Here is a 13,796-nt window from a genome sequence, read left to right as displayed (position 1 = left end):
TACGGCCTCTCACTCCGCCTGAGCTGTATCTTAAGTCTGTGCACTAAGGAGGTCTCTGCTTCTTGTCATGCAGACTGAGCATTCTGAAATGGATTCTTGGTGACACGGAAAATGTCCCTGCCTAAACGCCTTTTGTTTAGTTCATTTAACTCACATGGAAACAGGAGAGATGGCTCTCAGCAACCTTCCTTTAATGCATGTGGTGGTCAGCTCTGAAAGGGAGCTGCATGTGTTAAAAGACGCAGCCTTCTGGGGATGAAAGCCAGGGGTCCAAAGGTCTGACCGATCCACAGCCCCCTGTAGCCCAAACAAAATCACCACTGAAAATGTCCCCAGCCAGCAAATGAGCATTATCTCCGGATTGGGCCAACTGTTAACCCCCTCATCCTGACCCAGCCCCCGCCCATTCATTTCCACCACGGGCTCTCTAGAGGCTCTCCTCTAGACCCAGAGTTGTGACAGAAAAGAATGGAACCCCCCCAAACTGGTCCTGCAAACATTATCCAATCAAACTATCCAAATTACTCATTCACCCCTTGTGGCATCAAGCAAAAGAGTTTGGGTACAGTAGGTGGACGGTTAGAGAATGTGTCTTTTTTTAATTGTGCTCTGGGAACTTGTCGTGGGAGTTTTTCACAATGCTCCAGCATTTTATACAACAAACAATTCGTCAGATAATCGAGAACATCCTCAGCAGATAAGTCAGTGTAGAAGAGTAATAACCCTAACCCTTAACATATTTATTCTCACATGCTGGCATTCCTGTCCTGCAGAGAATGATTCATTTTAACTCAACTCTCTGAAAAGAGCATCTGAATTCCTGGCAGCAGGGCTATCCTAAGCACATTTAAGTTCTTCTTCCTTTTGCTCTAGATGTAAGTGATGGAGAAAAAAAAAGTCAAGTGATGTAATAAGTTATTGATTTTCCTCTTAAAGGAAGATTGAAGTACAGAACCAGTGGTCTGGGGCCTCCTAGAGGAGCAGCTTCACTGACAACAGGGCCCTCCTCTCTGCCTCTTTAGGTGGCGAGACCCTGGGACCCCGGTCACATATCACTTTCACCCTCTTGCCACGGGGACACAACACACAACACTGCGGGCATTGTCTTCTAACGGGGAGTTCGCCTGTCTGATCACATCCCTCTCAAGCAGTCGGCAGGGCATGCAATTAGAAAAAAAGACATCTGTGCCACAGTTTGGGTAGCTAAAAGGGCCAAAAGCTTAGAACTGCAAGAGATGTGGAAGCAGGGATCGATGGAGATGTCTAAACCTGTTAGTGCAAGTGGAGACGAGGGCTGCTGCACTATGGGGAGGGCTCTTTTGTCATGCAGGGAGAGGGGGGCGGGGCGGAGAGGTGACTCCACCGGCGATCAGGGGTCAACTGCTGCGATCATCCATCTTCCATCTTGACAGTGTCTTGTCAGCCAGGGCGCTCAAGTTACTAAACACAACAGGCAGGCCTCCATTGTGGCGCTGCGCTGGTCTGCAGCCATGTGTAAATGAAGTTAATATTCAGCGACTTCATGCATGGGCTAATGTGGACCCTGATGTCACCTTGGAAATAACACTATGTGATGCAATGTCACAGAGGTCTCTCTTTTAGGGGGGTTAACAAAGTCCTTGACCAGTATGACTGACCATATGGCTTTGTTTGCGTGAGACTGAGGGTTGCTTACTTGGATTCTGTCTTTTCCTGTGAAGCAACACAGGGTCTAAAATTTGGACTGGCAGGTCAGATTCCAAGACCTGGACAATGATAGGCGCATCTTCAAGCAGCATTCAATAGCTGCTTGGTGCAATTTACATTTAAAAGCAAACCCTTTCTTCTCATTGTCAGAACTAAAATGCACGCACACACACAAACATCAGCATATCCAGCCATATCAGTGTCCACGATTTTGGTAAACATCAATAAATCGGTTAAGAAATCATATCCTTACTTCCTTTTTTGCTTCTCCCTGACTTTCTCCTAGCATCAAAGTAACCCAGTTGTTTGTTGTCTGAATGTGCATTGTTTTAAATAAGACTAAGCCCTAAAACGTCCTATCCTAGTTATCTTCTATCTCTTCTGTCCATCGTATTGCACATGTCGGCCCTGAAATACAAACCTTTTGGTCTTTGCAATACGATTTTGTTATTTAAAAAAAACTGTCCTTGAACCTGTACAGCAGCACTGACATGCCAACTGCTGTTGTTTCCGAGTGTAATAAATGAGTTTAAAAATAACGGTATATGCCATGCCTGGCTAAGACAACTTGTGATTATGTCATGAATAAAGTGGCTGTAAACAGAGTAAAAGAAGTGAGACAATAACCAGGCCAGTGTTCAAGAGTTGGGAGTATAGAAACAAGAGGATGCTTGCGTTCGGAGACTATGTCCAAAAGGTTGTTTTTTTAGTAGACGCTCCCAGTGGTGTTTTCTGAACTAGGTTCGTGCACCTACAGCAGTTGAGTGGATTGAGCTTCCCCATCAGCTGCTTGATATTCATGTATGCATGAGTCAGTAGCTGAAGCCTATTAGCAGAGGGGAAAGACAAACCCCATTACCAGTGACCAGGCACCAGCAGCCTCCAGTCCCTCTCTAAGTTTGAGCTCTCAGAGCTTAGATGATCTGTTTCAGATCCATCCTTACCTCAGTGTGACATCTCTCAGACGCAGACGCTAGCTGGAGCAAATAATTAGCCACAGCAGCCCTTTGGTTTCTTTGCCTTTGCTCCGGCATGTGAATAAGTACAGTTGATATGAATATAACTTTGAGACAGATATCCACCAAGCCAAATGACTTTGTGAATGAGCCTCCCAGTGCATGATTTGTTGTGAGCAAAATGAGGCATTGTACTTATTTTGACGTGTTGACAGGGCAGCCGGATCCCGCAGAAAGCGCTGCTGGCGCCAGCTCAAGTGAGCGTAACCCGGGGAAACAACTTTTAGCTTTTTACCTCTTATTTGGAAGTGCGTATTTAAAACGGGTCATTGGATACGAGAGGTTAAATAAATGTTCATCCTCACAGCTTCCCATTTCGCGATTTCAAAAAATTGCCCTTCTCTTCATCCTCCAAGGAAGCAGCTGTGGTTTAGTCTCCACTAATGAGAGGGAACTAGATAGAGCAAAAGATCTGCACAGGAATAAAGTAATAATCGTATAGTCATGAAGACAAGTCTGCATCTGCTCTCTGCAGTACTGCCATTGAAATGCAACACCGCTCTGACTGGCTCTTTATTGTAATTTCAACGCTCATTGTTCTCTCTCCTGCTGAAACCTACTATGCAATCATTATTATTTTTGTTATTTCTACAGTTTGCCCACATACGTACAGCACGTAGAGCACAGAAAACCTTTTTTTAGGGCCATATTGATAATTTTCTAAAGCAGGAAATCCACCCAAAGGTGAAGCAAGAAAGTAAATAGTTTTCCTTCATTGTAAAATTCAGTAGCTATAAAATTATTTAGCTGAAACCCTATGATTGTGAGAAATCTGTTACATATTCAGATATAAGATTAGTTAGAGATAAGCCAATGACTTGATTATTCTGCAACAATTTTGTTAATCATCTAAGTATTTTACTTGAAGCAAGGGTGGCAAAAAAGCATAAAAGATACCAGATTCTCAAATGTGGAAATGTTCCTTTTTTCTTAGTTTTCGTCAATGATAGATTTATCATCTGCAGGGTTTGGACTACTGGTTGTGCAAAACAAGACATCTTAAGATGTAATCTTGGACTCTTAAGGTCCCTGTGGGGATGTTATCAAATATGAAATGTGTTTTGTCTGGCCAACCGTCGACTCCAAAGAGATTCCAACTCTGGTAATACAAGAGCGAGAATAGCAGCATATCCTACAGTTGAAACACGGGAACCGGTGAATGTTTGGCATTTTACTTAGATAAATGACTTAAACGGTCAATCCATTAATCATCTTCGCACTAAGCATTTCCGTCTCACCAAATCTCATGTCTCAAGTCCTCCCCTTAGCCATCAATTTCAGGCTCCTGTCAGCTGCGTCGGTAGCAACATCCTCAGCAGAGAATGGCACATCTTTGTGCCCGACTGCTACCTGCCATGCCAAGACAACAAGGAGGAAAAGCCCTGGGCTATAGAAGAATACTACTATTCACAGGGAGAGGACACTGGCAGTGACAAGGAGAGCTTCCATCCATCAACACTTCATTCCCGTCCTGAGTGATTTAAGTCCATTTGGGTCTCCTGTGGATTCCGCACACACCTGTCATTTGCATAATTGAGCTCTGGAGCAGTTGCAAAAGCAGCCATTTGGTGAATTAAATTCACACCTTATCAATCAGGGGAGCGTCAAGCTGTATGAGGACCTCCTGACTGCTGGTGTCCTGGCTTCATTTGAAATGCTAAATGCAGCTTTCTCTCTCCGGCCCCAGTGCCATGGGGCTGGTAGCCGCCTGGTGGCTGTCGCGGTCAGACCCTGACTGCCCAGCCCCTTCCCTCGTGGGGCTCAATCATCAATCAGTCTCCAACTAACTTCTGTCCAGCTCCCTGACAGCCAAGATGGATGGCGCCAGCTTCTACAGGATGCTGTATCCTCTCATTAATTCTCTTGTTAGCATGCACTGATAGCGGCACGATTTGGCCTTTTTATCCGTTTTCCACCCTGGATAGAGGCCACTCCCTTTTTTTAGGCGAGGGTCAACAGTTAATCATGTCACAGGCACTGGTTATATAGTACCACAATGATCTGATGTGTCAAAAATCGGACAACATACATTCCCGGGATTGAGCGACACAAAGAGGCCAGTGTCCTCCCACAAGGGCCCTCTCTCTGTCTTAACGACTCCGTGGCTCCATCGCAACCAGTGGCCGGCGCTAAACAGCACCAGCGAATGAATAGGCGCTATTTTCACAACACGCACTTCTTCGCAGAATGAAGCCTGCGCAGGCTGCGGTGACACTTCAACTGGCCTTTTTTTCAGCACACATTGCACCGAGGCTGCCGAACACAGCAGGCGCAGAGAGGATGAGTGACATTTACAGCCACAGATTGCCACACAAAGAGTTAAAGAGAGACAGGGGGGAGTGCGGGGCGTAGGGGTGAAAGACAAGGGGTCCCTCTTCGCTGACGGTGATGAATGAGCGGATCACAACACATTTCAGAGGAGGCCTTTGCATCCTCAGAAGGGAGCTCCTCAAATGTCACGGCCGACGGCTACACGCTTTCTCCACCTGCACCCATCCTATCAATATTTCACTTGGTGACATATTTAATAATCATAGCAAACTACAGATACTGAAAATAAATTACTTTTGCCTCAAATAGAGTGCTTATCAGATCACCGAACTCCCTTTAGGAGTATTTGTGAGGTGAATTTCAGCAGCTTTAAAGTTTTTTTTGTTTTTGTTTTTGTTTTGTTTTGGGGGGTTTTTTTTTGGGGGGGGGGGGGGGTCCATGAGGTTGTGAGGGGAGAACACACCAACAGAAGATTTGTTTGAAAAGTTAAATGAATGTGGCACTAATCCCTAAAAGCCTCGGTACTCTATGCTCCAAACAAAGTGCCTGTCAGATCCTCTAACAGGATCTAAAGCCCTCGTTACAGCGTCGGAATCAGGGGATTAGGGACAATATTTGTTACTTCCTGAAACCAACTATCTAACACGTCGACTTCATGAAAACCAGTGTTCAGGTGGCTAGATGTTAAATATGATATGATATGAACTTTTATCCCATGGCCTTTTTTAATCTTCACAAAACTAAACCCGGTTCTTTTCTGTGTGTACAACAAGTGCAAGACCAGAAATGCTTTTATAAAGTGTGAATTGTTATTCCTTGCATCTCCCCCTCTCTCTATGATAGCGGGTTTTTCACCCCTTCTTCCCGGTTTGACCCCTAATACAGACTTGTCCTTTTAAAGTGTGCTGAACCCTCGACAGAGGAGGATGCGGCGTAATGCACCCTGACGTGCCATTGGACAAAAAAACCCTCATCTGAAAGATGACGTGCTTTTGCAGCGCTAAGACAAGTCCGCCTATTGTCCGGAAGCCGGGATCACACATTTTGAATGGTCACAGACACTTGGACTTATTGCTCTGCTGTTCAGCTGGTAGATATAGTCTAAATAGCTTGTACATTGTTCTGGGGGGAAAGTACTGAATGGACAATTTAATGTCAGTGGAGCTGCAGCAAGAAGTGCTGATGGTGCACCGTGATTCTCATTTTATTTAGATTAACTACCCCTTAATACAAAGGCTTCTCATGCCTCAGTGGGGATAAAGCTCATAAAGGTGCAGAATCAAGACCGGGACTTGATCCTTTAAAAAAAAAACGAACGCTGGGTTCATTATATCTGCGGGCATTTGTTTTAATTGACACGTGATCGGAGTAATTAATGGAGACATGCAACAGCCCTCTGTTCGCAGGGGTGTGCATCAAGACATAATAAGAAAAGGTGGTGAAAATTACTTGGACAAGCCGGAGATGTTTGCTGTTATGCTGCATCGCGCTCCCTGTGGAAATAAATCACCAGCTTTTCTTTCCACCTAAGGGCACAACTGGATCTTACATCTATGCATATTAAAACAACAAGAACAATAAAAACGAGCTCCGTGGGGTTGGATCAGCGATCGCCTGCTAACACCAGAGACATAGCACAACTTGAGGTGGGCTGTGTTGCTCTAAATTACATGGCCTAATATATTTCATTAACACACCTCCCTCAGAGGGGTCCCTAATGGAAGACAGCGTGGCATAAAAGCTTGTCTGCCGGGGACACTAATTTGTTCTTAGACACATTCCGTTCAATTATTACTGGCTGCTGCTCCTCGTAAGCTGCTTAGAATGAGGCTGCCCTCTTTGCCGCAAGAGAAAAAAAAAAACAGCTTTGCTTCGCTGACAAGGCAGGCCACTTAAGTTCTGTGACCTGAGTCACCTCGTTCTAATCCATAGTGATTTTTATCTTTGAAATCAGGTGGCTGCTGAACAAGAATCCTCTGAGCGTTCAGAGTGACAGAGATCAGGTTATTGTTGGAGGCAGGCGCGCGATCCTGCAACACAACAACGTTTAAGTGAGCAACGGCGATGCTGCGTTTGACCTTCCCGTTAGGCTCCTTCATAAATATCCTGAGGCCTAAATGCCAAAGCACGGCGGCTATTTGTTTCCCTTTCTGTCGCGAGATACTGAACGACTGGCTGGACTTCCTCCGGCCCCGTGCATTCTGCTAGTGATTGTCTTGGCCCCCGCCAGCAAGAAAGAGAGCAGCGTTTGTCGCCGAGCAGCTAAACTCCAGTTATTATTTAGTCCCAGTGTCAACAGAATCATGGCTATGAATTAGGAGCATCATAATCAATTATCACAGATTCCAATTAATAACCAGGGATGTCTGTCCTAAATACTTTGTTCATATTTACGGCTGTAACATCAGCTTTTTTTAATCCCATTTGTGAGCACAACTATTCAGGCAGTTTTGTCTAAACTGTCTTTTTCCTGCTTTGCATAATCAAATCACTAAAACTCACGGCATTTTTTTTCATCCACACACCTTTTGTTGCGTGAAATCCAGGAATCCCCTGACAGATTGCCAGAAGTTAATGCAGCAAGAAAAACAACCCTGGGAATGCTAATGAGTGAATTAAAGTATTACTAAAAATATGTTCCATTCTGATCGTGAAAACAAAGAGGCACTCACGTTCACACGCATCCCCCTTCTGATGAAATCCAGCTCTGCATATACATTTCCCAATGGGCACCAGCCATTCCCCCTCAGCGCTGCAGTGCATCTTGGGAGAGTTGTCGGCCTCCTCCTCTGCGTCGTTCACGCACGTGCCCTCGACCTCCACCAGCGAGGAAAACTCTGATCCTGTCACCGTGTCCGGGAACGTGGCCAGGTTCTCGATGATAGACCAACACTTCTTGTAATAAACTTTGACAGACACCAGGGCGATGCATGCCCCTACGTCCTGGAAGGCCAGGTAGAAGCCCCGCCGGGACAGGGGCCCGATTATGCGCAACTCAGTGTTCAGCTTCATCTTCCTCTCACCCAGGTCACCCTGCGTGAAGCTCTCGTCTGCGGCAATCGTGTCAATTTTCACGTACTGGTTCTCCCGTAAGCTCCTGCCCACCTCCGAATCTGTCTCCTGGTAATACAAGTTGAACGTCTCCTTGCAAGTGCCCACCACACCGGGTAGGCTGTTACAATCCCTCAGGGTGAACTTCAGTTCGACAAAAATTCTCTGAGCATCGCCCTTCTCTATCCAGTTAGTCCGAAGCCAGTTGTTCTGATTGGGCTCCATGACTTGGCAAACCTGGTATGTGCGAATGGGTGTGTAGTTCTCATCCAAGCCGCTGATTTCTTCCCACTGCGAGAAGAAAACATACATGATGATGAATACATCCAATATATTGCATTCAAAAACGTTAAAGACGACCATCTGTCACAGCATCGATGTCCAATGATGGGCAATCAAACCAAACGGGAGCAGAGAGCACTGTAATGAGTCTGACAAAAGATATGTGAAATACAGTCATTTCAGAATGAGCTCTGTGCAATAAGCTGCAGATTAGCGGCCACGTCCTTATCAAACAAACACCATCTTTAAGACGATGACTGCGCTCGGTTTATCTTCTTCTCCTCCTCACATTATTTATTTAAAAGTTCCTCGCAGCCCTGCTTTTAATCAGACTAGCAGGTTGGAAGCGCTTTGCTCCGGGCCTCTGTGCTCTGAATGTCAAAAGCCCCGAGAGTTTGGTGGCAGAAACATCCTGCTGTACTCTTTATCTTCTCGCTCTGGAAAGGAATTTTGTGAGCAAAAAATAAAAAATACGGGGCCCTCATGTATGTATTACAAACCTACTTTAAATATTATTATTCCTATCACAGATGTGGGACATCTGAGAAAGCTGGAAATATATATATATATATATATATATATATATATATATATATAAAAATATAGATAAGGAGTACATCTGCAGCGTGGAGATTCTGAAGGCAGACTTACCCCGTTGGGAGGATAGGAGATCCACTCCAGTTCTGTCTGCTGTGCCTTGGAGTCCAGCAGAATCACTAGTGACAGGAAACCAAGAGGCAGGTGGTTAAATCTCACTGGGGCACCGGGGCTGGGTGTTAGTGACAGGCCACACATCTACATCTATAAGCGCATGACCTAATTTCTACCAGCAGCAGCTCAAGAACAGACAAGAACGTATATAAGAGTATATGTATATATACTGCTACACTGCAGCACTGACTGCAGGGGAGGGGGGGGGGGGGGACTTTTGGGAGACAAATGAAAACCCGGACAGCACACACATAAAGAAGAAATAAAGAATAGAGTGCCTGACACAGGCACGCGTATATAGGCAAGCGTTGCGCGCATGATTAAGCAGCAGGCATACCACTTATTGTGGTTTTATTTTACGCAACAGTTTATTAAAACTCATCTTTGGGGGCGCTGGGGGTGGAAGTTGCTGCGCTTCAACAGCAAAGCAGCTGCTCCGCTCCGCAGCGCGTACTGGCTGGTGAGGAACACGGGCGAGTGTATTTTCGGCTCAGGGCGGCAATAAAACTACAGTGAAATGATGTTAACAGGCGGCATGTTTGCGCGGTTTGCATCAGCGAAGGAAGATGTTCGGGGTCGGGGGGGGGAAATAACAAGCCTCTTTTAGGTTTTGGATGCGAGCGAGAGCGCAAAGCGGCACCACGGCGGCTTAAAAAAAATATGAAGCTGCTTTAATTGTACGTGTAATATCGGCGACATAATGAGAGAGCGGATGGGGGGGGGGGGGGGGGGGGGCAGTCAGGACGCACAGCCGTAAAAAAGAATGTCTTACAGGTGACTGTCTGATACGGAGGTCTGCGGAATCCCCCCATAACACCGAGGATCACCTCATATCCGCTGTAACATCCACACTGTGCTCTGTTATTATTATTATTATTATTATTATTATTATTATTATTATTATTATTAATAATAATAATAATTATAATAATTATAATAATGATGATAACAATACAAATGTACTTAATATACTGTAGTTTTGTTTTTGGGGAAAATCAGAACCGTAACAGTGATTTTTACGCATGACCCCATTTAATACAATTTTAAGCCGCAAAATCCGACTGTTTCAAAGTATCATTTTAGAGTTTTGAATTCGTCTCTCGTCTCCGTCGCTCTTGTGGTTGTCCCCCCCCCATTCTCGCCAACTTCAGTGTCCGACGCCGCTTGCGACTCCGCGGCAGTCCGCGCTGTGTCTGACTTCCAGGAGCCCGCACTGGCCGGCACCGCTGTGGCCGAGGCCACTTTTGGAGGCGGTTTTGCGCTCCGCCGAAGCGATCGATCCGCCGATGTACCCCCCCCCCCCCCGTCGTTTGTCGCGATAGAGTGATAATCTATACCGAGCGGGCTAGTTATCCCCGTGGCTCATTTGGCACCGGGCTGAAGTTAAAACAGCAGCTTCTACATCTGCCCCCGTGTCCCTACGGCGTTTTTAATTGCAGTGCGTAAAAACACGGCGAGGTCGCTCGCAAAACAGCCCGCGAGCAAGACCAGACCGCGCTGTCATCCCCACCGCGCACCAGTCCTGTTATCTGACTGCGCACACGACACGTCCAGACTTGTGGGGATTATTAAATCCACGGGGTAATTGAAATCAGACATGATAAGAGTCAAGACGGACGCACTCTGCCGGGATGTGGACACGTCTCTTGTCATTTCTGACGCGTCGTTCCAAATACGACGGGATGGAGGAGAGTCCTAAACTTTGGGGAACTTACCTTCCTTCGCGTTCTGCGCCTCCCCGCTGTCCACGTAGCAGCATAGACGAAGGCAAAATGTAATCCACACGCACGGGATGGACCTGGAGAGCATGGTGCAGCCGCGGATTGCAATCTAGACCGTAACTCGCTTTGCCACTGTCTCGCGCGCTTCCCATTGACGACACCAAGCCCGGCTGTGTGCACAACAGTCCGCCGGTGCCCCACTCAAATAGCGTCCGCCGCCGCTGGGAGGAGACTGTGGCTCCGCCGATGTCAGTCACGGCCACAGGCGGAGGGACCGTCCAATCGCAGGCCGCGGAAGGCGACGTCACGGCGGCAGAGGGCCACTAGGAGCGCCGGGCCGGCCGAGAGAGGGTGGAGGTGGGAGGGAGGAGTGGGAGAGGCGGCTGCGGTGGGGGGCGGAGGAAGTGTTGTCACAACTTGGATCACATCGTTTTGGTTTTCCCCAGGAAAGGGCCAAGGGATGCTCCTGTATGCACCCCCCCCTCTCTCTCACACACACACACACACACACACACACACATCGTCAAACAGCTTCTCTGACAGACAGCCATTTTCTAATTGTGTCACCTTTCGATAAAACAGGAGTCCATCTGTTCATTGTGCGAGTTGACCAGGAACAAACACATTTTCCATTTTCCATCCCCATCAATTTATTGTATAAATACAATAATTTGATCTTTTTTTTTTTTGCGCCAACGGCAATCAACAACAAGAAAAACTCTTTCAACCGGCAACTGAAAATCAAGTGAAACACACTTAGCTTCCTTGAAATAAAAAGGACCTTGACATCATAGCACGACTGAACCATCATCGCGTCCCGGTGATGGCTCTAAAGATGTTTTTCCACTGTGACGGCTGAGCAGCGAGACATGAGGTGGGAACTGGAGAAAGACTTTATCTGAAGTGTCTGTATTCTGATCGTTTACCGGAATTTAAAAAAAGAGAAATAGATAAACATTAACATTTAAAAAAAAGTCAACGCTGCATTCAAAGTCCTATTTAATGTATTATCGGGGACATGAAGTATCACCAGTCAAATGTCTTTTTCTACAGTAATATGTAGCCGATGACTCTGTGGATGATATTATTAGATTGTAAAAGCTGATGTGTAAGCAGAGTTTTACCGCTCTCTGGGTGGAGCTCATTTCAACTGCTTTATATATACTCAGCTGGTTTAGCTGACCCTCCAAACGGTCACAAGGTCAATCTGAGGCGTCACAATGTTTTCTATGTAATGATGATTAACGTGAGATGAAACAAAATTCTGATCCCCAAATTAATTTCCATGCAAGGCATTTTTTCGAATCGGAAGTATCGAGTCAGTTAAGCGAAATCATGTCAAATGTTTAAAGGGAAAATTTGAATTGCCAATAACTCCCCTCTTCTAAATGTGCTGTTTGATTAGCTCATGGTTGTTGTTTTTTTGGGTTTTTTTACATTTTCAACGTAAAGCAGCATTATAGGTTTCATCTTCCCAGGCTTGCAGTGGCTGATACAAATTCCAAACACTGTTTGGAATTCTTTATATTTTTTTTAAATCTCCCGTGCTGAGTATCGGAGATGAACGCTGGTTATTTCATGGTCTCTCAGTCTTCCTAACTTATCTACACTTCACCATAACTCTTGAACCTGCTGGGCCTGATTCGGGCAGTTTAAGCTGCTGACTAAACCTCAGCGAGGGAGTTTTAGGGGTAGAGTCGGAACGAAAGCGGCACCGCTCTCACTATTACAAATCAGAGCAACATCACAGGGATTTTGAAGGTGTTATTTTAACCTAAAGTAATTTGATACTGTTGCTTTAATTTTGAAAAGCCATCAGCAAAAGCAGCTGTCAGCAAAGTGTAGCGGGGTAAAAAGAACACCATGTTCATCGGAGGTACAGTGTAATTCAAGAATAGATCAATTTAATTGGAAATACTCAAATAAATACCTTCAAATACTGCAAGTGTTTAGCATCGTTCTCCTCACCATGGCATCTTGACAGTTGGCATTTTTGCAACACCGCCTCACAAAGAACAGATTGCACTTGCACATTATCTCCAGCACTCAGCTGCAGGACGCACACAAACACACGTACACACAAACAGACACACACACACACACATACACACACACAGAGTAAAATAAGTGTTTTCCCTCCAATTTCTTTACGTTTCTTTATCTTTGTGCATAAACACCCACTTTCCAGACATCAGGTCAAGGAAGAACTGTACCTTTTTGGGACAAGCACTCGTTCCTTCCCTACTCTGTTTGGATCCTAGTGGACCGTGTGTGTGTGTGTGTGTGTGTGTGTGTGTGTGTGTGGAGAGGATTCAAAATCAGCACAAAGTTCTGTACAATTTTATGTACAGAGCAGGCAAATGTAAAGAAAGTAGACGGAATGACAACAATCATAAAAAAAAAGATGCAAATATATAATTACAACAAGTCCGTTAAAGTTTTGTGTGAAATACTTTTCATTCAGCACCTGGATTGTGACACACGGCGTGGTTTCAGACAGAGAGACACTCAAAGCTGTTTGTTTTATCAGCGGAAGGTCACCTTAAGTAAGGGAAAGTCCCACTGCGACAGGCCATTCACACGGCGGGACCTGATTCATTACTGCTCTGCTGCTCGAGAGACTTTGACCATAGAAATGGAACTGCCGGGGGTTTTAAATAACGAACACAGATAAACCGTGACCCCCCCCCCCCCCCCCCCCCCCCCCCCCCCCCCCCCCCCCCCCCCCCCCCGAAAAAAAAAACAACCGAAAAAAAATCAATTAAAGAGTCTGAAGTTAATTCCCTGCTTTCTCAGATGACTTGGCATATCACTTAAAAAAATTGAAGCACAGAGCAGAGCTCATTAGCCCTTTATACGTACAGCCCTTGCTGCGGGTCACTAATTAATCTCCATTACCGTAGAAACAAGCAAAAACAGCTGTAATTATGGCCAACAAATATTGATTAATAAAGTGTTTACATAAAAGTGGACAGAAGCAGACAAGGACTTGGAGGTTTTTGTAACTCAGATTCTTTTTCTTTTTTGTGTTTGTTTGTTTGTTTATGATGCAAATTGC

The 13,796-nt window shown here is 45.5% G+C and overlaps 1 protein-coding gene across 4 annotated transcripts in view; it reads right to left on the bottom strand.

Annotated features, from left to right (window-relative positions):
* epha7 (eph receptor A7) overlaps positions 1 to 10,935 on the bottom strand; it is an 83,102-nt gene extending 72,167 nt beyond the window's left edge. For all 4 annotated transcript variants that reach the window (XM_035618151.2, XM_035618153.2, XM_035618152.2 and 1 more), the window contains exons 1-3: positions 10,733 to 10,935; positions 8,958 to 9,022; positions 7,646 to 8,315 (exon numbers count right to left, since the gene is read on the bottom strand). In XM_035618151.2, coding sequence (XP_035474044.1) covers positions 7,646 to 8,315; positions 8,958 to 9,022; positions 10,733 to 10,826 — 829 coding nt within the window. In that variant the 5' untranslated portion in view covers positions 10,827 to 10,935. The remainder of the gene's footprint in view (positions 1 to 7,645; positions 8,316 to 8,957; positions 9,023 to 10,732) is intronic.
* Between the last annotated feature and the right edge of the window lie 2,861 nt (positions 10,936 to 13,796).

The sequence above is a fragment of the Scophthalmus maximus genome, chromosome 18, assembly GCF_022379125.1.
Source record: "Scophthalmus maximus strain ysfricsl-2021 chromosome 18, ASM2237912v1, whole genome shotgun sequence".
NCBI lineage: Eukaryota > Metazoa > Chordata > Actinopteri > Pleuronectiformes > Scophthalmidae > Scophthalmus > Scophthalmus maximus.
This window is presented reverse-complemented; position numbering and strand designations above follow the sequence as displayed.